The sequence below is a fragment of the Mustela lutreola genome, chromosome 3, assembly GCF_030435805.1.
Source record: "Mustela lutreola isolate mMusLut2 chromosome 3, mMusLut2.pri, whole genome shotgun sequence".
Classification (NCBI taxonomy): Eukaryota; Metazoa; Chordata; class Mammalia; order Carnivora; family Mustelidae; genus Mustela; species Mustela lutreola.
In genome coordinates, this window is record NC_081292.1 from 185,836,728 (window position 1) to 185,864,630 (window position 27,903).

The window sequence follows — 27,903 nt, forward strand, 5'->3', positions numbered from 1 at the left end:
TTAAGTGTTTGGCTTCTGAAGAGCAGGTTCATTTTAGTAAATAAAAATACATAAATGGGGAGTGTACATTCTTACTGTTTTCAAAAGGAAGGAGAGAAAAGTTTCAACAGTCTTGAATTTCCTAAACATTTCTCTCTATTTCAACTCAATGGCAATAGAGACTTCTTAACTTCTCATATACATACCTCACTTTTCACACAGCATCACTGTCCAGGATGGTTGGTTGATATTATTACATAATCCTTGGCTTTTTATTCTTTGCCCTTTATCTCTCAATAGAGATACCTAGAGTTTCTTGTGTAAGATTATAACTTAAAAAAAAAAAAAGATTATAACTTCAAATGATTTTAAAAACAAAATGTAATTTAAATACACTAAATAAGATTTTAAAGGGAAAATGAGTCTTAAATGAATATTTTCCCCAGACTTAACTCCAGATCAATTCATTCTTGGTACTATCACTTACCCAGATGTTTGGAAGAAATCTCAGAATTATCAAAGACACTTCTTCGTGTCTTTTCCTCCATCTTGTTTCTTAAGCTTTCCAGTGAACTCTGGGCTCTCTACAGTTTTATTGATAGTGATTAGTGCTTTATTTTTGTTTTAAAGATTTATTTATTTATTGGAGAGAGAGAGAGAGAGAGATCACACAGTGGGGCGTGGGGGAGAGAGAGAATCTCAAGCAGACTCCCACAGAGCACAGAGCCCAACTTAGGGCTTGATCTCATGAACCCGAGATTGTGACCTGAGCTGAAGCCAAGAGTCAGACACTTAATTCACTGAGTCACCCAGCCACCCTGTGATGAGTGCTTTAAATCAGGGGGAAGAATTGACTTGGAGCATAATTTATCACATTTTTAAATGAAGCCCAAGAATAAAGCAAAGCTTTTCTCTTGAGAGACAGCTCTCAAAAGATTCACACTAAAATATTTTTCTTCCTCCAACTTGCAGATTATTTCTCGTGTGTTCTGGTTGCATTCTTGCGATGCCAATATGACCTATCCCAAAATGGAGGATGTGATGATGGAATTCTGTAGCCTGCCTCTTCCAGAAAGATCCCGGAAGTCTTACCTCATTGGACTCACCCTTCTGCACTACTTGGACATTTACAACTTCACATACAAGGTAAGTTCCTGTTGCTGAAGTACTTCATATTCACATTTTAGTATAAAAACATTTGATTACACGAGTATGCTCCCTGATACTATAACGAATAAGATCCATTTATACAGCCTTTGGAATTACAGCTTTATTTAGAGCTAAATAGGACCTTAGTGATCATATACTAGAAATTTGTATATTTTATAGATGAAGAAATTAATATTACTGCCTTATTAGCTCTCAGTTTGTGTATCCAAGCCCACATAATTAAATTTAATATATATTATACTAAAGTATGAAATACAGATGTGTGTGTGTGAGTGTTTTTTTTATTATAGTGAACAAGAATTAATTTGATAGGATAATAAAGATTAGAACAAAGTTTATTGTTTGCTTTTTGGGTTTTGCTTTGTTTTTTGTTTTTTTTTTTGTAAATGAAAGTAGGGAGTTTTTTTGGTGTTAAAAATCTGTGTGTGTGTGTTTTCCACCAATTTAGAAAGAGGCTACTGTTACTTCTGCAGTACAACAAAATAAATGGGTCATTATTAGAGCTTAGAAAAGTCAGGAATGACTTCATCCTACAATAAGTCATGCTTCGTAAGTACCTGTATAATACAGAACCAAATGAAAAATACATACATAGAAGAATCAGACACCTATTTCACCTATATCTATACTTGATCAAAAATATTTACATGTTATTGCAAACACTGGGAAAAAAAAAACATTTCCCCTTTAAAGTAAGAAGAACCAGAAGCAACATAGCTGACTTTTGTTGTTACAGCAAAGGGGGTGAAAATTTTTAGGACTAGTTATCAATAATCCTGTTCTGGATCATCATTTTCTCACACCTCTATTTCTGCAGTGGCCTCTTATTTGGCCTTCCTGCCTCCACACCACCAGCCTGCCCCACCATCCCTAAGCAGCCAGAGTGATCCTCCTAAAGCTTAAGTCACATTATGCCAACCCTGTGCTCAGTACCTTCCAGTGGCTCCCCAGTCTGTTCAAATATATGCCCCAGATCCTATGAAACCCCATGATCTGCAAAACCCCTCCCATCCCTAAAATTCTCTTTCCTACTTGGTGACTCCTTGGGCACAGGTGCTCCATGGAACCAGCCAATATTTCAAATGCCAAGAATGGTGCCAGGCCCAAAGAGGCACTCAGCAAATACCCATTAACTAGACAACTGGTTATTTTACATAAACTATAAACTAAAATGCATATGAAGTGAAATTATTAGTTTTGCTCACCTTAAGGATTAAAATGTCAATCCTTATTTTATAATGACTCTGCAGAGTAGGTATCAAACCAAATAATTTTTGTTGAGTTTAGTAACTAAATACATGCACTTGACAAGCAGAAGACCATTCTACTTCTTTTAGGTATTGCAAAGAAAAATAATGAAAAATTTCTTGTCACGAGTCAGTTTATTTCACATCAGTGTGGAAATGCCCAGAATTTTGGCAGAACTGGAAGAAAAATTGAAATGTTGTAATTTAGAAAAAGTACAACTGAAATTAGTAGCTGTGCTACTGAGGTAGCTGCATCTCCATGATGTCTCTCCGGGTGTGTCTTGTGCTCATAATGGTATTTAGATCTTCTATTAGACCAAGGCTCCTTGACTGGAGGGATGTTATCTCTTAGTGTACCACCGTATACCCATCCCCTCATCCATGCTGGGGATATAGCAGGCGCTCAATTAACATTTGGTGATTAAATGAATGAGAGGATGAAATAACTTGAAAATTTTAAAATCTTTCCAGTGTATCTTCATGCAGCAGAAAAGCATTGTGGGATTATGACTAAATTTGATGAGTCACATGAGCTTTTTGAAAGAACTTTTCTGATTTTAAGGATCATATTATATGATTTCTGAGTAATAGTATATCCATGAAGAGTTACATAATTGATATTTGCCCTTCTGACTTTTAGAATCATTTATTTTTGACAGCTTTATTGAGGTATAATTTATATACCACAATCACTTATTCAAAGTGACCAATTCAGTATTCTTTAAGTGAATGTATGGAGTTGTGCGACTATTCCCACAATCTAATTTTCAAACATTTCCTTCAACCCCAGAGAAAAACTTGTGTCTATATGCAGCTATTTCTTACTCACCTCTAGCCCATGTGGTCCCTGATCTGTTTTCCATCTCCAGAGACTTGCCTTTTTTAAACATTTTATATACTCTAAATCATACAATACATGGTCTTTGTTTGGCTTTTTTTACTCAGTATAATGTTTTTTAATTTCATGCATTTTGCAACATGTGCCAGTGTTTCCTATCTTTTTATTGCTAAAGAATATTCTAGTTAAATGATGTACATTTCGTTTGTCCTTTCATATGGATTGTTTCCACTTTGCCGGCTATTGTGAATGATGCTGCCATGGGCCTTCACATACAAATCCTGGTGTGGACATATGTTTTCATTTCACTTGGATTAATACTTAGGAATGTAATTGCTAGGTTGCATGCCAAACTTATGTTTACGTATTTAATAAACTTCCACAATTTTTCCCAAAGTAACTATCTTTTAAGATTCTTACCAACAGTGTATATGGGTTCCAGTGCCTCCACATACATCATTTATTTTTATTCTGTTCCTATTAGGTGTTTTTCCCCAGGGAAGATCAAAAGCCAGTAGAAAAGATGATAGAACTCTTCATGAGGCTTAAAGAGATTCTCAATCAGATGGCTTCTGGCACACATCCACTGCTAGATAAAATGACATCCCTGAGACAAATGCATCTGCCCAGAAGTGTTCCATTAACACAGGTAAAAAAGTCACCCAGTAATGTGCTTATTGGGAAATTCCTCTTGTCACATTAACTTGTATTTGAGATTAGTTGTAATACATTCAGCTACCAATATAGTACATTGGGAAAAAGCACCTTCAGGAAAACTCTTCTACTCTGGCAAAAATTTTGGCCACTTAAGTCAGTGAAGTTCAGCATTCTGCATTTATATTTGGGATACATGTTTTAAAGGAATTATGGAAGCTATAAGCATTACCAGGTTTTCTTCTGTATTGTTCTCGGCAGCATTTATAGCTTTCTGATGTTAATATATTGTGGATTTTTATCTCATAGGCAATGTACAGAAGCAAGCGGATGAACACACCCCAAGGATCATTTAGCACCATCTCGCAAGCATTGTGTTCCCAAGGGATTACCACTGACTATTTAACTGCCTTGCTGCCCTCTTCTCAAAGGCGAAAAGGCAACCACACCAAGGACTTTTTGACTTACAAATTAAGCAAAGAACAGATTGCTTCCAAATATGGAATTCCCACACATACCAGTGAGTAAACGTCAAAGTCAGCATAGTAACATCATCTTCCTGACAACACTGTCTGCTCTAGCTCAGCCTTTTATGATCAGTGAAGTATTAGTTTTCCCCAACACTTCTACACACATCAAACATGTTTGCATATTAACCGAGTCCCGTTTTTCGGCAAGCGTAAAAGGTGTGTCTCTCCATCTTACTAAGGGGAAATGAGGCACAAACAGACTAACTGGCCATGGTCACCCAACCTGAAGGTATTCGAGCAGTGAGCTGAACTCGGTGGTCTGTTGCAAAGTCTAGCCTCTTAATCACAACATTCAGCATTTGTCAGCCACAACTTCATCATTGTTGCCAGTACATAATACAAAAGCATGCTTTAAATCTGCTTAGAGGGACGCCTGGGTGGCTCAGTTGGTTAAGCTACTGCCTTTGGCTCAAGTCATGATCGTAGGATCCTGGGATCGAGTCCCACATCGGGCTCCTTGCTCAGCGGGGAGCCTGCTTCTCTCTCTCCCTCTGCCTGCCGCTCTGCCTGCTTGTGTTTCTCCCCACCTCCTCTCACAAATAAATAAATAAATAAAATATTTTTTAAAAATTAAAAAATAAATCTGCTTAGATCAATATTTTTCTTAACTTTCGAGAATTACAAAGTTGTATCACACATGGAAAAGTTCTGAATGCAGCCGAACTCTAAAGATTTCATGGCACATCAACCCCACAATTCCATCAACTGGGCTTTTCCATATAATATACAGGTGTTTATTTTTTAAAAGATTTTATTTATTTATTTTGCGAGAGAGAGATTGAGAAAGCAAGTGGGAGGAGGGGCAGAGGGAGAAGTAAACGCCCTGCAGAGCAGGTTGCTACATGACATAGGTCTAGCCGAAGGCAGTTGCTTAACCAACTGAGCCATCCTGGCGCCCACATATGGATGTTTAATATAGCAATTGGATTGACGCATTTATTCATCTTTTTATTCATTCAGCATTCATGGACCAACTCTTAGTATCTGGTACTAGTATCCTAGTAGCAGATTTTTAAATATGTTCTTAAATTAAGCCCTGGTGAGGTGGATCCGTTGGAAGATATTCTGGAATGTGATTTTCAGCCTTTTTATCTTGGCAAAATGCCATGTCTTACTGTAGGCTTGTTTTCTGAGTTAAACTTTCACACCTAAAAAAAAAAATAGTGGTCACTGCACTTTCTTACTTTGATACCAGAGGCCTCGCAACTGTTAATGGTAAGGGAAGTATAAGGCATGTATCTTTGGGTGTGATAACAATAATCTGTGTCAATTTACAATAAGGAAATAGATTTTAGATACACATACTAAATGGTTTTATTCACTTTTCCCTTCTAGCACCATTTTGCTTCTCCCTTTATAAAGACATCATTAATATGCCTGCTGGACCTGTGATTTGGGCTTTCTTGAAACCTATGTTGTTGGGAAAAATTTTGTATGCACCATATACCCCCATCACAAAGGCAATAATGGAAAAGGTTTGACCATTATAACTCAAAGTTTCTGTTTAGAGTACTAAGATGATTTTTAAAGTAATCAACTTCCAAATTTACTGTAACTGACTGAGCTTTGTTTATATCTTACCTACGATTACCCTTAGCTTTCTGAAACTCTTAATTCTCAAACTCTGCCCTGTATATGTGTAAACAATGTAGATTGGTTGGTAGCCCTTTGAAGAGGCATGAACTGTGCTGACCCTTGAGAATGAGGTTAGTTGAAGCAAGACCTCAGATTTTTCAGCTTATCTCCAATGGCAGAAAATTTTTCTACAACTGGTGTCTAATTTCCAGAGTGTATAAAAATAATAGCACTAGTAAAAATAATATTAGAGTATTTTATAACTAGTTTGAACAAAACAGTCACTAGATTATAAATTATTGACTTCATATCAGGTTGTACAATTCAACTTGTTATATTTACCTAAGAGATAGATGTTGTAAAAGATATTATTAATAGTAACTACTTACCATCTAACTGAACCATAATTACATTTCTCTCCAACTTTTAAAGTTAGCTTTAATGACTTGAATTATAAGCCTACTTTTAAAATGATAGAGTGAAAGTAAAAAAAAAAAAAAAAAGAAAGAAATCTCTGCTTTACCCTTACTTGGTCATTAGACCATAATCTAGGTGAATATAACATTATTTTAGGTCTATATAAAAATGGACACGAGTTCATCACTGGTTTCTGTTGTTTGTATTTTAATATCTTACTTACTTTATTGGCTATACTTCTTTATAATTTTTGCATAAATGAAGTCATTACCTGCTTATTCCCTGAGTTTAGTCATTTTTTGTCTTTCTTCTTTGTTTGGTTCTCTTTTCCTCTCCTCTTGATCTTACTCTTTCTTTTATGTAACTTTGACTTTTAGCATTTAGAGATGTGTTTTTTCTATAATTTATGCACGTTTCTCTAACTCTTTATAGGTTATTATGCTATACATACATTCATATGCAGTTTTTTTGTCATTTTTGCATAATTAAATGAGGTTACATTATAATGTTTTTCTACATATTACTTTACTCACACAATACCTTGTGAGAATTCTTCCAACTCAATTGGTATAGTTTAATTCATTCTTTTTGAAAATTGCAGACTTTTTCATACCATAGAATTTACTGACCTAGTCTTCAATTGGTGGGCATTCATTTTGTTTCCAGTGTTTCCTTTTTATTTTTGTGCTAATGTAAATAATGTGACAACAAATACTCTCATGCATATTATTTAAACACTGGTATTTTATTACAGTGAGATGATTGTTCAGGATTGAGGGATCGAGGAATAATGTATTTTATTTAATGACTGTTGTCCGATTGCTTTCCAAATGAGGGTATAACACACCCATTTCCACCAGCAGTTTATGGAAGCATGCTTCTCATATCCTTGAACTCGATGTTTCTATAGTAGTAAAGTTAAGTGTATCATTGGAAAAAAATGAATAACTTCTGGGAACTCTAGAAAGTATGACTTCATCTTGACTGTAAATTCATTGTGGACAGTGAAGCAAACCCTACATTTTCCAGAATTTTTTAAAGTGATCTCTTGACCTGATGAAAAGCTGCCATTTAAAAACTTCTGACCATGTGGGAAATTTCTGACACTTTTTTTTTTTTTTTAACTAGCTCCACCTTTTAGAAGTGTTTCTTAAAGCTATATAACAAAACAACTTTAAGATAGCTTCTGCTATATAGAAAAAAAACAATAATGGACCAGATCTATTTTTGTTTCTTTGTCTTTTAGTCTAATAAGACTCTGAGGGAACTGGCAGAACTAAGGGAAAAGTCTCAAGAGTGGATGGATAACTCGCCCCTTTTCATGAATTCTTTCCACCTGTTAAACCAGACGATTCCTGTGCTCCAGGTAGGAAATGGCTCTTTCTCTTCTGTCGGAGTTACAGTTCTTCGAGAATTTAATCACCTTCATCACGGGAATGGGCAGATAGTAACTCAGAATCCATATTAAATAGATGAAATTTCCTTTCCTCCAGAGAAAGAGTCTGAGACAGGGCAACAGATGAGTCGCTCCCATTCAGGATCATCTCCTCTCCCATGGTCCGTCCTCTCTCTGTAGTTCAGAGATAGCCTTTTTACAGGTTGAACTTGAGGCATAAATAGTGACTTAGTTCTTGTTTTCCAAAACTAAAGTGCAGTAAAAACTACTTAAAAGACCCTTATTTTATTTGTTCCTCCACTTTAAATTATTTTTTGCTATCTTGACAGAACCAGAGTTCCTAAAACATTAATATTCTGGAGAAGAACATTAAGTTCAGGGAGTTCTTTGGTTGAAACATAAGACACTCTAGGTTAAAGATTTGACAGTGCAGCCCAAATACAATGTACACTGGTTAAAACATATAATTGGCAATTCTTGCAAAAGATGTGGAGTTTTCTGAAGATGATGAAAATAATGTGGAGAAATGGTCCAGTCACAAACAGAGCTGTTAACAAGTAACGATGGAGGAGGAAAGTCAGATCTGTTACCAGCGAGAGAAGAGAAAACTGGAAGGAAGGCAAGCGACACAGGAAGTTCAAGAGAGGGTGGCTTGCACAGCAAAGTACTGAGAGACCCAAGGAAAATTGATAGAGAGCTAAAATATATTTGCCTCCCTCCCCATAAAGGCCTTTTTATAATCATATTCAAGAAGCTAAACATAGAATAAAGGATTTGTAGCACAGAACTTTGTCAGAAAAGTTACGCCCCAAAGATACTATGTTCAGTCTTTGTTTTGACTAATTTGTGGATAGTTACAATTATAATCTGGCTTTTGTTACATATAATACATGAATTATAAAAAATACATATCTGAAACAATAATTAATATAAAAAAGTAAACTTTCATCAAACATCTTTCCCACAATTTACTGTTAAATTTGGCTCTAATTTTAAGTATGTTCATTTTAAGTGGCCTTTTTTTTGTATGAATCTGTAATGAAGACAGTGACGAAGTAGTACTTTATTGACATACATATTTCCTAAATGGAAGATTGCTCCTCTTTTCCTAATCTTTTTTTCCTGTGGAACAGAAAAAAACAAAACAAAACAAAACCTACATACATGATTTTATTAAGGAAGGTTTTGTTGCCTAAAGCAGTGAGTGAACGGAGGACATGATGTATGCTTAATAGTTTCAAAGTGCAGTAATTTGCTGTGGAGAACCAATGGACATGATCATCTATTGGAAGCAACTTTATTCTGTTCTAGACCAAAATCAATCATTATTCTCAGCCATTGAGGACAAACTTATTTCTACAAATGTACACAGAACTTGAAATTTAAAGCTTTTAACATCACACCTGGTTTTGCCACTGTGAACCGCTAGGCAAAAGACATAAGACACTCGATCTACAGTTTACGAAATCTTAAAAATGAGTGTCTTCATAGCCATCGCACAGATTTGTTAGGTTCCTGTGTGTAGAAGCGTATAAAAATAGTATCATGTGTCCTAGGACAGATTGCAGAAGGAGCGGTGGGAGTTTGGCCGTACGGCTGGGTGGATCATCTCTGAATTGGAACTAACACAGTGCATTGTTTATTACTGATGCTCTCATTCAGTTTTTCCCTTGGCACACAAATACTTCCTGGTGAATTGTGAGACTTTAAAGAACTTGGGTTAGCGCGATATGAGCTGTGTCATGGTCATTGGTCTACATACTGCCAACTATTCTTAGACCCCAAAGCACCTATGGATTTAGTGATTAATTCTATTGTGTATATGCTGTTAATACATACTATTCTTAATCATGTATCTCCATGAAAACAAAACTGAAGATCTTGGTAGGAAGGACAGAATAATAAAAGGTACTGACTTGTCCTCTAAAGGCAAAACCAACTTAAGTGTGGCTCACACAAAAACTAGCCCATGAATTAACACATAAGATAAACATTTTTTTAAATCAAGTTGAATTCTCTGCCTCCAAATTTCTCCATGGACTTTACTAATTTTGTGTCCTTAGGAGATCTCAAGGTGTTACGGAAAATTGTGCAAGAAAATTAAGGTAAACTGTATTAGACAGTGCCTACCTCCCAATAACACTTCAGTGTTACCTAGTTGTCCTTCTACAGTGGTAGAAGCTATGTCTCCTCATTTGGAAGATAGCTATGACAGTCTTCATATTTCAGAGCATTTATGCTTTTTAAAAAAATTTTAGTCTTTCCATAGATATAGCATTAAGTTTTATCATCAGTTCATTTTTCTATGTTCACATAATTGTGCTTTTTACAATATAAAATGATATTATAGCAATTTACGTTTGACTTTTCTGATGAGTTATTCATCCCTGCTTTACAGAAACGTAGCATGAAACTGGAAAAAGCTGAGTGCTGGCTGAGAGCCCCTAGCTGGGAAGTAGCAGAAGAAGGATGCCAGTCAGCTATGACACGAAATTCCATGTAGATATCACAGTTTTTAAAAGTAGTTTTAGTTTGTTTCAGTTGAGCAAAATTCAACTATGAAATTCAACCACTACAGTTGTATACAGCATATATCAAAAAACAGATGATGTAATATCCATGGGTAAACCAACTGTTACGTTGAATATCATTTCTTACTGTTGATCATTAAAGTCAGATCTGCTGCTTCATATTGGTTGAAAAGAAAGTCTTAGGATCCTGTATTTGAGAAACAATGTTCAAAATATTTAAATAAAATAGCTCTACTTTTTAAAACCTTAAAAAAAATAGTAAAGTCTGATCTGGCTACTTTAGTGTGCTGACCAATTTGTGTCTATAGATAAGAAGAACCAAGCCTTTCTAGTCGTTAGCAGCTATGTACCTTCTCTTTCTTTCTCAAGGATTTGTATGCGAGCACCACAAGGTGATGCCTTGATAATGCCACCACAAGGTGATGCCTTGATAATGCCGAGTGGTGGTCACTCATCTCACCACAGGTATTATTAGAGAGACAATGATGAGACATCTTTTTGTCTTGTATTGAAACTGAGTCCCTGTTATTATTCATTAGAATACTCTAAGGAACCCCTTTGTGCAAGTTTTTGTGAAATTCTCCGTGGGACTCGATGCTGTTGAACTATTAAAACAGATAGATGAACTCGGTAAGTCCAGATTCACAAAACTTTCATTCACTAGTCATGTCAGAAATGTGAGAGCCATGGTTGCATTTGAAAACTTTTTGTTTTCTTCTGTATTTGATTTTTAGCTAGTTATTCTAAGTGGAATCCTGGATATATCTATCCATCTTTTCCCCAGATAGTTGTATAATTGCAGGTCGTAACAACTGTTTGGATACCCAGTATCTGCAGTTAGTTTCAACAATTATATACTTCATGTAAACGCAGCCTTTCCTACAATCATTGGTAGGTTGGTAGGTTGCTAGAAATAAGAGGACACTTTTTGTTTTGTTTTGTTTTTTTGATAACTTGATGAAAAACAGGTCTTTAAGGACAAAGGAAGATGAATGTTTTCTGTCTGGCTGTATTTAACGTTTTATCTCCGCTGGCCTCTTATCACTTTGACTAACCCAGAATGTACCTGGAAGAAGTTACTCAGTTAGCAAAAGCAAAACAAAGCAATGAAGAGACTCAAAAGAAAATAAATGTAAATCAGTATTCAAGGTTGGATCCTCTTAAAAGGAACAGGCAAAGAGGATCAAAGGAAGCTGTCTGAACTTATGCATTCCCTCTGCCACATCCCCACCTTCAACCTAAGGGATGCAAGACATCTAATTCAGTCTGTGTCTGATTCACTATTGCTATGCAACCACAGGTATGAGGAAGGGATTGAAAACATCTGAATTTGGCTGCAGTAGAGCAAGTGCCCCTCCTCCTTCCTGGTGCTATTGGGACACAAGTGACATAGAGTGTAAACCAGTCGGGAAGCATTTTGCTTACATTTGTCTTGTATATAGTTGTGTGCCCTGTATGATAGTTGACTGACTTTGATTAAAGAAAGATTTAGTGTATTTATTCTCTAAAAGTATCATTTGGGTAAGAAACCATTTGATCAAAATATGAGAAATATACTACAAAGTTCTTATATAAGTTTTAACTTCCTAACTTGAAATATAGGAGGGGAGTTCTAGAATTTAAAATTAGACTAAAATGAATGTAACAGTGAGAGTTGATGTTCATATAATTGTATATATAACTTAATATCTAAGAGTTTTATGTAGTTTGAACTGAGGGAGCACTGACCCTCATAGCTCTTCCTTGCTCTTCTCTGCCCACATGTCTAAGGAATCGTTGGTGTTGTGTTGATTTCCAGTGGCCGCTGGAGGCCACTGTTCAACCACAGTTTTACCCCTCCCCCAACCAATGTCTGTATCAAACAAACCATTTCACTTTAAATTCTACTGAGAAATGAATTTAATAAGTTGCCCTCTGTGAGAAATTAAGTTTTACATTGGACTGTGGAAGAGTCATGTTTGGGTTTTGTGAGGCAGGATTTATGATACAACATTCTTGGTATTCATGACGATCAAGTCAGTGAAAATTTAATTGGCCAAGTGATTTATTAACTTGCAATTTCATATTTACCCTTTGTCTCGGTTGATTTCCTCATAAGGAATCATAGAATTGAAGAGCAATTAAATCCGCTTTCTTCCAGAGTAATTACCTGAAATAAAATCTTGATCATTTTGTCTAGATTAATACAGATATCAATAGAGATAACTCACATGAGGTTTTAAATCAAACAGTTTTAGAAAGTTGTTCACTATGTGGCATAGATTCTCACAGTCTCCTAGGAAATGATTCTGTAGCACAACTTATTGAATAGTACAGTTTATTTGTTCTACACATTCTACATAGATTTTCCTTTGTTTATTACATTCACGTTCCCTGAACAAAGTAAGTGTGTCCATTTATTGGAAACTTTCATCTCTAGTTTTCTTCCTGACTAAATGTAGATGTATTTTTTTTAATTATTTACCTTTAGTCACTGGTTAAGTAAATTGGAGTGGAATATATTTTTAAGTTAGCTTATATCACTCTTTGAACTTGGGTCTACTTTTATTGGTACCAACTCAGCATTCTCTTCAGTGAATATTTGTACACCTGGACACATTTTTGCAGGTGTTACTGGATATTTTTATTACCAGATATTTTAGAGTAAATTCTAGTAAATTCTACAACTTCCTATTACTCCTAATCTAGTATAATGGCAGGTACTGACCAAAAAGCCAGTATTTTGTCTCATTACTACTAGAAACATTACAGTAAAACATTGTATGTTTTGTCTGTTTTGCTTTGCTTTGCTTTTTTAGATATTCTAAGGCTGAAATTAGAAAACAGCATTGACATCATTGATCATCTCAACACGCTATCTTCCCTGACAGTAAATATTTCCTCCTGTGTATTATATGACCGTATTCAGGCAGCAAAAAGCATAGATGAAATGGAGAGAGAGGCCAAAAGGCTTTACAAAAGCAACGAACTCTTTGGAAGTAAGTGTTATTCTACTAGAGTTTGAGTTTCTCTTTGTACTAAAATTGGCCAAATTCTTCCCTCACCCCTTTCATCGAGAACTCAGGAAAGTAGTCTGAAGGGGGGGAGGGTCACCGTCCCCTCTGATGTCCTTAGAAATGAAAACCTTTCATGTAGTCAACCCACTATATTGTCTGACGAGACTTCCACAAATGTGTGATTTTGTTGGCATGGTTAAAATGAAGACTGAAACGGATTACATAGTTACAGGGTGAAGTTGAGTCCATAATCAGTCAGGATTATTCATTTTATTGTGTTTTTTTTAATTTTACTAAGTGGCTTAGAGTGATATATTTAATCTGGCCACTTAGTTTGTAATTATATTCTCAAACTCCTGCTTCGAATCTCTGAAGTTGTCACTTCCAATTAGCCATCTTTTCTGTAAATTAGGAGCCTGAACTTACTGTCACATTACAAACTCAATTGCCTGTTTGGCTGCCCCCTGAGTGTACCCTGCAAACAATGAATAATGTCAACCATAAAATAACCTTTCTGCTGTTGTTGCCTTTTTATTTTTAGGTGTTATTTTTAAACTTCCTTCTAACAGAAGCCGGCACAGAGGCTATGACTCTGAAAATGTCTCTCTTCCTCCTGTCATAAAATATACCATCCGCATGAGTCTCAAGACTGCACAGACCACAAGAAGCATAAGGACCAAGATTTGGGCCCCAGGGCCACACAATTCTCCATCACATAACCAGATCTATGGCAGGGCTTTTGTGTACTTACAGGATAGTATTGAGAGAGCAATCATTGAATTGCAGACTGGAAGAAACTCCCAGGAAGTAGCAGTCCAGGTCCAGGCGATTCCGTACCCCTGCTACATGAAAGACAAGTAAGTCTGGGTGGCTGGAGCACCTTTTAACAGCCAGCCAGTTTCTTGAGACCTCATTTCTGCATACTCATTCACATGGATCAAGTGAAAGAGATCTCTTCCATGAAATTTTTGTCTAATGCTTGTTTCCAGGAAAGGGTCCACACCACATGCACAGCTCCATGACTGTGGCTCACTGTTAGCAGAATGATGGTCAAGTTCATTACCAAATGATTTAGATTTCCTTAATCATAACCCTTAGCTTTCCATGGACTCTGGTCCTTGAATCAGGAGAATTAGACTCCAGACCTCAGTGTAGAGCTGCATAATTTCGATGCTACCCACTCTCTACTGGTCTTCCCGTTCTCTAAACAAGACAATCTTAACATCTCTTCCAACTCTCAAATTTTATTAAAAATCCACAAATGCATGGCCAGTCTTAAGGAAGAATTCTGATAAAACACATCAGTTGATCTCTAAGATAAATATTATGCTATCTGAAACTATATTATGCAGTACCAGTCCACTTGCTAGGAATCTTCATCTAAAATAGTTTGCTGGGGCACCTGGGTGGCTCAGTCAGTGAAGTGTCTGCCTTCGGCCCAGGTCATGATCCCAGGGTTCTGGGAACAAGCCCCACCTCAGGCTCCCTGTTCAGCAGGGAGAACTGCTTCGCCCTCAGCCTCTCCCCCTGTTCTTGCTCTCTCTCTCTCTCTCTCTACTAAATAAATAAAAATAAAAATTAATAAAATGTTTGTTAAATGGACAAAAAATGCAAAGACCATCTTTTAGATAACTGAATTTGAGTGGTCAGTGATCTACCAGTTGAATAGCAGTGACTGGCTATCCCACTCTGACCACAGTCCGTCTGTGTAGAAGTTGGAGGCTGAATATATTCCTTTAAAGAAATTGCACTTGTTATCCAGCCCAATTACTGCAGTTTATATTCAATTCAGATGGTTCTGGACTTTTTATTTTTTTATTTTTTTCATTTTTCTTTCTGTTGATATATCTATTTCGTTTGGGTGCTTCAAGAGCTGTAGATGAAATGAGGTCATGTAACCCTCTGTGTGGCGGTGATACGGAGAGACGGATGAGGATTCCATCAGTGGGTTGTCAAGGTTAGCAGCTCATTGTGGAGGCCAGTCAGTTCCTTGCAGCCTGAACTGTATGTGAACTGCAACGGCCTGTGTGAATAGTAAAGACCTGTGGGTTCAATTAAAAGAAAATTCTCATCTATTTTCCGGCTCATCTTTTTCCCCTTGCAAACTTTGGCACCTCGGATGGTGGGTACTTGGATTTTCTTTTTTAAGAAGAAACTGTACTCTGCCTTCTTCATGGGAGAGTTTGATCATAGTATCTCCCACATACATGTAAACTCTTTATTGCATGCATAGCTCCCACATACGTTATTTCCTTTGTTCTGCCCAACAACCTAAGTAAGGTTAGCAGGAGCAGGTATCTTTTTTTTAAAGATTTTATTTATTTATTTAACAGAGATCACAAGAAGGCAGAGAAGCAGGTGGGCAGGGGGCGGGGGAACAGGTTCCCTGCTGAGAAGAGAGCCCGATGTGGGACTCAATCCCAGAACCCTGAAATCATGACCTGCTCTGAAGGCAGAGCAGCCACTCAGGTGCCCCAGGAGCAGGTATCATTAACCATATTTTCCTGATGAAAAAAACTGAAATCCAAAAGGGTTAAGTGAAGTGTCCAAAGTTGTATAGCCCAGTACCTTACTGGTCCTTCAATTAGGAGACCAGCATTTTCTCCTTATATTAAATGAAACCTAAGACAAACCAATCTTAAAATACACAGTCACTTGGAAGAAACATTACAGGGGATACATTATTAATGAATGAGGGCTGTTGCCTAATTCTAGGGCCAGAAACTCCATTAGGACTGGACCTGAACCAAGAGAAAATTCATTCAACAAATATTGTTTAAGTGCCTACCCCATGCCAGACAGTTTCCCAGGATCCAAAAAAATTGGACATGCCCCAACCCTCACTGTCTCCTTACCAAACAAACAAACAAACAAATAATCCTCATGTCTTTGATGGTGATATACTTCTGATGCTAAAGTTACAATGAATGATGATTATGTCATGTTCCATTAATATTTGCATGTTTCATGAGGAACTTGAAGGTAGTTCCTTAGCCTTACAGAGTGAAAAGGAAATGGCCTTGGTACCATTCTCCAAGTGAAAATGTCAGTGGAGCCTGCTATGGAAAATAGGTCAATTTAGAGTTCCTCTCACTGAAAGCTACTCATTTGCCTTACCTCATAGAAAGGTGGCTAGTGTCAGAACTGTGAGTCTCAAACTATGGTCCCTGGACCAACAACATAAACATACAGAATTCTATATATTCTGTGGGATATAGAATTTGCATTTTAAATTGGCATTTTAAATGCCAATTAAAAATGCAAATTCTATATCCCACCCCAGATTTAATAAATCAGAAGGTTATGGGCGAGGCCCAGAAATTTGTGGTTTAATAAGCCCTTCATGTGATTATGATGATGGTTAATTTTGAGAAACACTGCATTGGAACTGTCTGGTATCATGGGCACACCACTCAGGAATATATCTGGAGACTGATGAAGCCTTCTACTGACTGCCTAGTTTAGCACATTATCAGAAAAGACATTGCTATACTGTGTATGAAACATCTCCTGGAGCATTATTTTGAGGAATCCAAGTTCTTTGTTTGCATTTTAAATTGAATGCTATGAGTTTTATTTTATTTCATTTTGGAAAATTTAGTTTAATAATAACTATGAGCTTCTAAAGAGTAGATAAATACAGTAATTTAAGAGGATATAGCTTTTAGCTAGATAAACCAATCATCATCTAATTTTATAATCTGCCTTTTAGATAAGAATTTCGTTTAGACAGAACAGTTTTGAGCTTTGCAATTATATCTATGTAATAATTATTTTCCTAGACAGGACATACTCAGACACACTCTAAACAATATGGTAATTTTATCTAACAATCCAGAGCTGTTTTTCACTTTTGCAACATTACAGCAAGAAAATCATGGATGTACTATTAAGTCAGCCTCCCACTTCATAAATAAAGGAGCAATATCAGTGACTATTCTCAATTTCAAAACAGGAGTATAATTTCACTCCAAGAAGGGATGTATTCTTTATATATTACAGTCTGTATAGATGATACTCATTTGGGTCGCTGAATTTTTGTTTTTATGTTTTTGTTTTTTTGTTTTTACAGCTTCCTAACCAGTGTCTCTTATTCTCTTCCAATTGTGCTCATGGTTGCCTGGGTTGTATTTATAGCTGCATTTGTAAAAAAGCTTGTTTATGAGAAAGATCTCCGGCTTCATGAGGTATGTTGAGAGTCTCCTCTTATTACGAGTAAGATCTGTTTGTGTAATAATCAGTATGATTTTCATCATGCCTATACAAACTCAGAAAGCCTGACCCGGTCCTCATGAATTTAAAAAGAAAAATACTTCATGAATCATAAAGGCAGCTGATATGGCAATATTTTGTTTTCTCACAAAGTTACATAGAAGTCATTTTGTAAGTGCCTCTAGATAGCGAAATATAAATAATTCTGAATAAAATCTGAGTACAATTTATGATCCTAACAGTAATTTTGTCCAAGAAGTTCCTATAGGACTCAGGATCTAACGCAGGAAGTTTAAATAATAGCAGTAATAACTAGTAAGGCAGGAAGTCTGTTGGCATGGTAACTAAATGAGTGTAAATGAAAATAGATAGAGATGTATGGACGTAGACACAGACATAGTCATAGACAGACAGATGGCTTATTTCAGCTCTCAAGAAGCAAATTCTCTTTCCGGTATACCTTGTCTCCTTCGATTATCTTCTCCTCTATCTTCCACTGACTCATAATTTACAGCGACTAAGAATTTCATGTTATGCTCCTGACTAGGTTAATAATGTAATGACGAAACACAGGACCTGGGATGAAACGCGTGATCTCTGCTGCAGCACGTTCCTCACCATTATCTCCAAATCCCGAATATCTTCTTCTTTTTAGAATTCATGAGACAGCATTGGGTGATTTGGAGATGGGATTGGAATAAGAACTATGTTATCTGCCCATCCTGTAATGAGTCCGTTCTTACACTCACTCATGGAGCGAAAAGAAAGCAGAAACACTTCAAAACTGGGGCACAGTAATTATTGCAAGGCCTGGCTGACAGTCTGACATAATGAGGTTAGAGTAACCTGGTAGCCCACTCACGCTTTCCAGACCGACTTTGCCCATGCTTCCAGGCAATTGATTCTTTCTCCTCACGAGGTACAAATCACTGCTCCGTGTTTCTGTGAGCTCAGTAGCAGCATGGCCTAGAGTTCGAACCTCTCCTTCCTACCTTTTCTGTTGGAATTCCGGTTGAGCCTCACAGCTGCAGTTTTACATTTCAGTTATAATCTGGTAAACCCTTCATCGACTGGCTTGAGCTCTGTTGTATTCAAGCCTGTGTGCAATGCTTTCTTCATTCCAACTTAGAAACTTGAATCCAAGCCCTAAACCAGAATTTTGGTTGCAAGCACCTGTTCTTACAGTTCTCTTTCAGGTTCCTGGTACTCAAAAATAAGCCTTCAGAGATTAAAGGGAAACTTTAAAGTCAAAAACTGTTGTAAAAATGGAGTTCTTTTCTACTTCAAAATAAATATCTCCCTTAAAAATAGTATTTGTGGTAGAAACACACAGTAAATATAAGTATTCTATTGTGTATCTATTATACACACTCAGTATTTTGTGTTTGAAGATGATGCTATTTGAGTGCATCTGTGGATGCTACCAAAAAAAAAAAAAAAAATCAAAGCATAGTGAAGTGTTCTTTCTTAACTGAAGACACGAAAGATGTACTTTTAATGATGGACCAGTTTCTGTTTGGTAGCTTTGTGTCTTCATTTTACATGAACCTACTTTTGGAATTTAACTACCTGATTTGGGGGTCAAAGTCGTAAAGTGGAAGATCACTGAGTTTGGAATCAGAGAATCAGGCTTTGAGTCTCCCAATTCACTTGGGCTCAGTCCATTAAACTTTCTAAGTCTTACCATCTAGACTTAACTCAGCAATACATTTCCAGAAGGTGGCTCTCTCACTGCCGCAACAAGAAAGGCATTCAGTCATCCCATATTTTATCAGTTCTAAGGTCAAGATTTTTTTTTCCTTGCCTCTTAAAGCATTTGAAATTGGGATGCATTTGATAAGGCGTCATCATTTATTTGGTGGTGATTTTCCTTTCTTGCTCCCATGTCAAATAATGGCATGTCTTAAAATCAGCAGCATCCTAAATTCAAAGGAGTGCAGTCTATTGGTGAGATGACTTGATGGAACCGGGGGTGGAATGAGTGGAATATTCTCAGTGCCTCCTGCTCAGCCTTCCCATACTGCCCATGGTTCTTATCTTACCTCCTCCTTTTTAAAAGTGAAAGAGCTAAGCCCAGTAGGTGAGAGGTGACTTGTTAGAAAATGCAGAGCTAGTTGGTGGTAGATCTGGTTCTGGAACTCAAATGTCTTGACTTTCAATCAGTCCTTTTCCACAGCATAGCTCCTTTCCTTCTCACAATCTTATTTTGGTAGCATAGACCCTTAAAGACTTTTAAAGATGATAATGGAAAATCTCTTAGGTTGCCAGAGACTCAAAATCACTTTTTAATATCATCATTTTTATATTCACTAAGTTCTGAGGCTTTTAATTCCTTACACCCTTCTCATTCCAATTAAATAAAAAAAGGTAAAAAAAAAAAAACCAAAAAAACAAAAAGGAAAAAAACCTTTTTCCTTCTGTAACTGTTCTTAAACCTGGGCAAGAAAACCGAGTTAGTTGCTCTTTCAATGAAGCCATGAAGCCATTAATCCTTGACCTTGTTATAGGATGACTCCAGTGAATTCCTTTAACTTGTTAAAGGAATTAGCACAAATATTAATGCGCAATAAGTTTGTCAATGACATTAAGCCGGTAGTTAAAAAAAAAGAAGAAACTATTTTGAAATGGCTTTCAGTTGGGTTTTGTTCTGTGTTCCTTGCTTTTGACAATTAAAATATCAAAGCTCTACAAAAACTGATTTACAACACACCCAAAAAATACCTTTTCACTTTATTTTCTTGATTTATGAGTTCACTTCTAATATAAGTCATTTATGGGGATTTTAGTGCTTATATTCAGCTGGAGACAAAATTTGGAGTTGTTCTTTCTCAGTTCAGATAGATAGTCTAACATATCTGTGGTCTGGAGAAATGTTACCAAGAATTAAGTAAGGGATTTTAGTCCTCGGGTGTTCCACATTAGACAGTGCTCATGCCTTCTTAATAGACAGTATCCATCATGCCGGCGGCAATTTGGAAGACTTCAGGCAGTGATCACACCATCCTTTATATCTTACTATAAAACAATAATATAAATATCTAGTGTTAGGAAAAAAAAATTTTAATTAAGGTAGAAAATGGTATTATTCCTTATAAATTAGTGCTTGACATATATGAATATCTGTGATTTCTTTTCCTGAAAGCATTAATGTCAATCCCTGTGCATAAGCTTCTCTTGAATGTGACAGCACATTTATCCCAAATCTCTCAGAATCTCTTCTCATTATTTTCTGCCATAAACTGGAGCAAACTCTGGCCACTGTGTAGAGGGGTTTTCCTTGAGCAACAGGTTATCAGATATTGATGAATTGCTGCAGGCAGGTTTGGGAGGCTGGAGACAAGTGATTCTTTGATTGCAGACCTGGCACTTGACGTATGTCACTCTGAGGAGCATCTAACGACATCCAGAAACCATAGCCAGACGTTCTCTGTGGGCCATCTTCCATAAGCAAGTTTAGTCTTATTTATTATAACGAAGTTGGCAGTGAGTCTGGATAATTTATGGCTGACTTACATGCTCTCATTGCTCTTTCTTTTTATGAATAACAGCTGTTCTCCTCATGGCATAAAATCCTGAAGTTTCACACTCAGGTTTCATGCTAGAATGTTAAATAGTGAACACTTTTGGGAGCACCTCAGTCCATTTCAGTAAGAAGCAGTGATCATTCTCCAACTTTTACCAACTCTCGGGAATAGGAATCTGATCTTGAGACTTGAAAACTTCAGAATTACAGTGATAAACACCTTTAGTCTGGTCTTCAGGTTTGCCAGATTATCTTTTAATAAGGCTATGAATGGAGAGTTTTCTAGATATGTAAGTGTTTTATATTACAGCTATCAATTGCTGGGGAAGGAGAACATGTTTGTATACACCAAGTCAGCTTTATTTCATGTCCTTGATAGTGTCCTAGATATTTTATACCCACCTTGTGAAATATATTGACATTATCTCCTGTTGACACACGCTGCTATTGGAGAGAAGATATTTTTTGCATAAGGCACATGAAATTAGGTGGTGAATATTAGCTTTGGAGTAGTCATGGAGGTCTCCTAACTTCCCAGTTAATTATAAACTCAGTTAAATCTCAAACAGGAAAGACAAATAAAAAGAGTTAGCGTATCATGATCATATTTGAACAGGCAAGTGTCTCTGAAATGCAGTCATCAAACATGACACAGTAATTTTCTCAAATGGGCTGAGGAGCAGAGAGATAATTTCGAAAATAAGACCTGTGAGATATTTTCTCATTCCAAAATGTAATTTTGTTTTCAATGATAGATGCGTAGCATCCGGAGGAAAACTTCCATAGTGCATCTTCGCTCCATACTGGTTTTTCTTTCTTTCTTTCTTTCTTTTTTTTTTTTTTTTTTTACTTTGACCCACACTTCCATTCCTGTGGAAACATAAGTTGAGTCTTTACTGCAAAGGGTGGAGGCCTGGGAGGAGAGAAGCAGTAAGGAGGGAGGAGGGTGAGGAAGAGGGCAAAGTTAAGAGGAAAAGTCACAGGCTTTTTCTTAGTGGTGATTAGCTTAAGGCCCACAGCTTAGACTGTTGGCAGTCAGGTAGCTGTTTCCATGGTAACAAGAGGAGCAGCAAAGTTATCAAAATGTGATAAGTTGCAAAGGCAGAAAGTAAAATTCACTATTTTATGTGTAGAGCAAAAGATTCGGCTCATTCCCTTTTTTTTTTTTTTCCTAGACAAGTTAGTTTTAAAGAAGGAAGACATTGAAAATCCTTGATTTTACCCAAGATACTGGATTATAAAGCTGTTAGTGGAGCATTTCTTTTCTTTTTTTAAAAAATAGACTGATTCATAAGCTTAGTATTAATCATGTATTGTAAAACTAGAAACCAGGATATCCAGGTTCCCCTGAAGTGCAACATGTCACCAAATGCAAGACAATGAAGATCCAGGGGAATTTAGATCTTCCAGAGTCCCTTTGAGTTAATGCTCAAACACATCATGCTGGTCTCTTTTTCTATGTTGGTGGAATGACTTGATCTCTGGAGATATCACTGAGTTATTAAAGAATATAAATTGAGAGAGAGGTATCGATGATCTCAGATACATGAGTTCATTTTGGGTGCATGAATGTCTTTTTGGAAGAAAAAATGACAAACTGCCCTAAATTCCCAGTGATCTTTAGGATGGGTAAGCTTTGCCAAAAGGCAGAAAGTCTCCCTTCAAAATTTCCATGTTTGAATTCTTAGGAGTCAGGTTTATTCTGTTTCTCTCAAGAACGAGAGTACTGATGGTGTTGTCCATTAATGTTTTGTTAAAAAAAAATGGAGTTTTATTATCTCGTTCCTACACCAAATTTGAAATAAACCAAGTTTTTCTATGAGCTTGAAATATTCATGACTGTACAAATGTCAAACTCATGTTGTAAAATTCTGCAGGAGACACAATAAATTTTGGTAATCTATTCTAAACTAATTTAATCTGGGTACATCAGTTAGATACTAGTTATAAAATGAAATTGGAGAAAAAAGAACCTCGCCTTCCAAATCATCCATTATACTGGGGCATTCTGAAAGCATATCATTTAAAATGGGCTGATATACATGGTCATATTAAATTTTCATAGCAAACACGGACAAATCCTTAACTTAAGAAAATCATTAAGATGTCTAGTTCCATATATATGTAGAATCTCATGGGCATTTTGTCATGGTGCAGAAATAATTGCTATTTGAGAGAATATCAGCTCAAAAAGTGGCTAACACTTTTTCCTTTTTGCAGTACATGAAGATGATGGGTGTGAACTCTTGCAGCCACTTTTTTGCCTGGCTTATAGAGAGCATTGGATTTTTACTGGTGACCATCGTCATCCTCATCATTATACTCAAATTTGGTGATATTCTTCCTAAAACAAATGGGTTCATCTTGTTCCTGTATTTTTCGGACTATAGCTTCTCAGTTATTGCCATGAGCTACCTTATCAGTGTCTTCTTCAATAACACCAACATTGCAGCCCTTATTGGAAGTCTCATCTACATCATTGCTTTTTTTCCATTTATTGTTCTCATTACAGTGGAGAATGAGTTGAGCTATGTCATAAAAGTATTCATGGTGAGTCAGTTGTCACAACTGAATGGCCAGGGTGGGATAAGAATCGATTCTTCTTACGTTTTTAGACTCTTAAAGTTCATTTATCTAACTGTAAAGTTCTGTGATTGCAAAATAATCTTAGCTGTCCTAATGTATCCTGTACATTGTATTATTGTATACTGTACAAGCATAAATGAAAAAGAGACTTTCCTTAACAGCACTGTTACGAAATAATTTCTGAAAAAAGAGTACATTTTTAACGATCATTAAAAATTCTGACTTCTCTCATGCTGGTCCTTAAATACCTTAAAACCTTTATTACTGGAGTTATTCTCCTATATGAGTAATTTTCATGGTTTTCATGACATACAATATTACTTACAGGCATAAAGACAAATGCAGTGACAGTAGATAATCAATTTTGATTGATTATATTTTTCTGCCTGTTTCAATTCCAAACTATTGAATTAATTTAAGCAATTTAATGAAATCATTAAGAATACTTTGAAAATTGGAAAGCAGGAAAATAAATCTCATTGAGAGTCATATTGAAACTTTGATGTTTATGGTTATGTGTTAAATAACTTTCATTTAACATTGATTGCTTTGGGTTAAAATATTAAATTTCTAATGTGTTGCATTATATGTATTCAGTCAATTCATAGTTTAGTATATTTTCATTCATAGCTCTGTTACCTGTAATCAATTTATGCAGTAAAAACATCTTCTGGCTCCTATTTATTTGATTTTAGTCTTAACATTGCACTACCCTGTAATTACCTGGTTTATAAATTGCTAAGCAACATACTACGTGTAGATATATAGTTTAGATTTTTGACAAATATTTTTCAAGTTGTGATTTTCCTGCTTTTGTGTTCTGCTATTCTTCTCTTCCTTCAGAGTGGTAGTAGGCTTGGTAAGGGACCTCTGTGTTTTTAAATATGCTTAGAGAGTTAGTGTTTATTTTACCTATATAAAGTCCAAAGTTTTAAGTATGTTTGAATCCCTCTTGTACAAAATCTATAAGAACTATTATTGCTGTTTATTTTCTTCACAGAGTCTGCTGTCCCCAACAGCATTCAGTTATGCAAGTCAGTACATTGCAAGATATGAGGAGCAAGGCATTGGTAGGCTCGCTTCCTTTAAAACTGGGTGTTAGCATTCACGATTGCAGTATGTGTCACAGGGGAATAAATACATGTGTTCACTTTTTAGGTCTTCAGTGGGAAAATATGTATAGTTCACCTGTTCAGGATGATACCACCTCATTTGGCTGGCTGTGCTGTCTGATCCTAGCTGACTCTTTCATTTATTTCCTTATTGCTTGGTATGTCAGGAATGTGTTCCCAGGTATGATCATACTTCCTACAGATATATTTTTCTATAGTTTTCATAATTATAAATCAATTAAGATATATTTTCTGTTATTTGATTTGCCATACATAGTCTCAGAAGAAAACAACAACAACAGCTTAAATCCCAGAACTAACCATAATTTTCCAGGATGAGATAATGCACTGGTGAATTCTTTCTCTAAGTTTCCTTTATTTATTTTATCTTATTATTTAAATTTTAGTTAACATACAGTGCAATATTGGTTTTAGGTATAAAATTCAATGATTCATCACTTACATACAACACCCAGTGTTCAACCCAACAAGTGCCCTCCTTAATACCCATCACCCATCTAGTTCATCTCCTGGCCACCCCCCTCCATCAACCCTCAGTTCTCTTTTGTTAAGAGTCTCTTAGAGTTTGCTTCCCTCTCTCCTTTTTTTTCACTCCCTTCCCATATGTTCATCTGTTTTGTTTCTTAAATTCCACATGTGAGTTATATCATATGGTCTTTGGCTTTTTCTGACTAACTTATTTCACTTAGTACAACATACTCTAGCTCTGTCCACGCCATTGCAAATGGCAAGATTTCATTCTTTTTGATGGCTGAGTAATATTCCATCGTGTATGTGTACCACATCTTCTTTATCCATTCATCAGTTGATGGAAAATTGGGCTTTCTCTATAGTTTGGGTCTTGTTAATAATCTGATGTTCCTTTAAAGGATGGAGTGGATTAAGAAGCATGGAATCCAGTCTTTTCAAATGGGCTTTTGAGATGTGATAAAGCAAAACCCAGGTCTCTTAATTCTAAGGAGAATTTACTAAATTCTAATGGAAAACAGTAGTTGGGTCCCCCATCCTAGGTCTCAAGCAGTCAATCACTTTTAACATGCTTGGGAGCTTTTCCATTCAGCCATATTGATATTCGTACATTTTCCTGATGTTCTAAATGACTAAAAGAGTATTGTTCCATTTATATAAAATTTTTATAAAAGACAAAATGTAAAATTAGAAAGCAAATCAGTGATTGTCTGAAACTTGGGGTAGAAGCAGGGGTTGTCTATGAATGGTCATGAGAATACTGTTCGAAGCTATAATGTATAAATGGTGGTTCTAATGCATGGATGGTAATAATGGCTGCACAACTTTATATTTACTAAAAATCATCTGTGCCTACACTTACTGTGATGAGTAAATTTTATGCCATGTAATTATACCTTAATGAAGCTGTTTTTAAAAAAGAATAAAAGAGAGCTTATTGTTTTTGCTTTACTTTGGAAACAGATTACGTTTTAGGTTGATATAGGTGAAAAAAATGAAAATACTTTCTGAACCATATATAATGTTCTGTTGTTTAGTTTCTGATGTTTCATGTTAACAGTCAACTAATACTTACTCTTCCTAATATATTTTTCATTACAGGTACATATGGTATGGCAGCTCCATGGTATTTTCCAATCCTTCCTTCCTATTGGAAGGAGCGATTTGGATGTGCAGAAGTGAAGCATGAGAAAAGCAATGGCCTTATGTTTACTAATATCATGATGCAGAACACCAACCCATCTGCCAGTAAGACAAGTAGGTCAACAACAAGCATTATTATGACAGAAGTGATATAAAATTTACATGACTAGTGATTTTAATTAGGTTTTTCTAAATGGCAAAATTATCATCCTTTTCGTCATGGATGAATATGTCTACACATATGTGTTTAGACTCTTACAGAGATTAAATTGTGGCTTTTTCTGGGCTCATTAGCTCAGTTGGTTAACATATGGAGCTAATTAGGCCAAGATTGTAGATCCCTTTGTGGTCCAGTTAGACACACACAGAGAAAAATTTTGATCCTTGGCCACAGTCTACACCCCTAACTCCAGCCATCTGTCACTAGTCAAAAAGAGTAACCAAGCTACAAGTACAAATAATTTATCATAACCCAGCACCAACAGTGGACACAAATAGTTGAAAGCTCATGACTTACTGACGTAGGGTAAGTAGTGCCATCTTTGCAAAGTAATTGTGACCCATATCTGTGGTCTATTTGTGATGCCGTCAATGATGGGGAATCTATAAACGATAGATCTGAGCTGGCCTTGTCACTATAAAATCACACCTTGTAGACACTTCTTCCATAAGCTAGTGTTATCTTTTCTGATCAGAGAAATAAGACTTAGACTGTCTTTTTAATATTTGGGATCTGTGGAATAAAGGAGAATTCATTATTATAATGCTGTATTCTAGGACCACCTGTTCTGACAGAAGTGTGAAATCACCCTTAAAAGAACGCAGTTCCTCACTCTCATTCATTCTTTAACCAGATGAGAAGGAAGCTAAAGATAACAGATCATTTGTTTTCAGAATTACTTTTATTTAGAGGACTGTATTGTTTTCGTCTTCAGTTTTTAATTAAGGAAAAGTCTAGCTCTAGCTACATTTTCCTCCTTTGTGAGCTTATAACTCGTCTCTTGATTTCCCTCTAGGTCCTGAGTACATTTTTCCCTCCAACATTGAGCCTGAACCTAAAGATCTCACAGTTGGGGTTGCCCTGCATGGGGTCACAAAGATGTATGGCTCGAAAATTGCTGTTGATAACCTCAATCTGAACTTTTATGAAGGACACATTACTTCATTGCTGGGGCCCAATGGAGCTGGGAAAACTACTACAATGTATGTTACTTTTTGAACACTTATTATTGTGGAAGCATATTACTTAATATTTCCTCACCTCTTTCATAAAGAAAAATGTTACTACATCTCCCAGATGGATTAAGGTAGCTCAGATTGTTTACTGTAGAATGGAGTCTAAATCATAGGTCCCAACCTGTGAGCTCAAAGGCCAGATTAGACCCACCCAGTATTTCTTAAAATGCTTAACTCAGTGTCAATATTTTAAAATGGAGAAATGTCCCAATAAAAAGAAATGTTCTTGACATTCTTGGATAATAAGAAGTTCTGGCAATATTGGGTCC

General features: G+C 36.2%; 1 protein-coding gene across 1 annotated transcript in view; it reads left to right on the forward strand.

Moving 5' to 3' along the window:
- The window catches only part of ABCA12 (ATP binding cassette subfamily A member 12), a 170,932-nt gene that overhangs the window by 97,340 nt on the left and 45,689 nt on the right, over window positions 1-27,903 (forward strand). Inside the window, exons 15-28 of the mRNA XM_059168127.1 lie at window positions 952-1,125; window positions 3,719-3,883; window positions 4,198-4,408; window positions 5,754-5,893; window positions 7,657-7,776; window positions 10,877-10,967; window positions 13,136-13,315; window positions 13,875-14,190; window positions 17,406-17,520; window positions 23,289-23,618; window positions 24,655-24,724; window positions 24,813-24,947; window positions 26,357-26,503; window positions 27,415-27,601. Coding sequence (XP_059024110.1) covers window positions 952-1,125; window positions 3,719-3,883; window positions 4,198-4,408; window positions 5,754-5,893; window positions 7,657-7,776; window positions 10,877-10,967; window positions 13,136-13,315; window positions 13,875-14,190; window positions 17,406-17,520; window positions 23,289-23,618; window positions 24,655-24,724; window positions 24,813-24,947; window positions 26,357-26,503; window positions 27,415-27,601 — 2,381 coding nt within the window. The remainder of the gene's footprint in view (window positions 1-951; window positions 1,126-3,718; window positions 3,884-4,197; window positions 4,409-5,753; window positions 5,894-7,656; window positions 7,777-10,876; window positions 10,968-13,135; window positions 13,316-13,874; window positions 14,191-17,405; window positions 17,521-23,288; window positions 23,619-24,654; window positions 24,725-24,812; window positions 24,948-26,356; window positions 26,504-27,414; window positions 27,602-27,903) is intronic.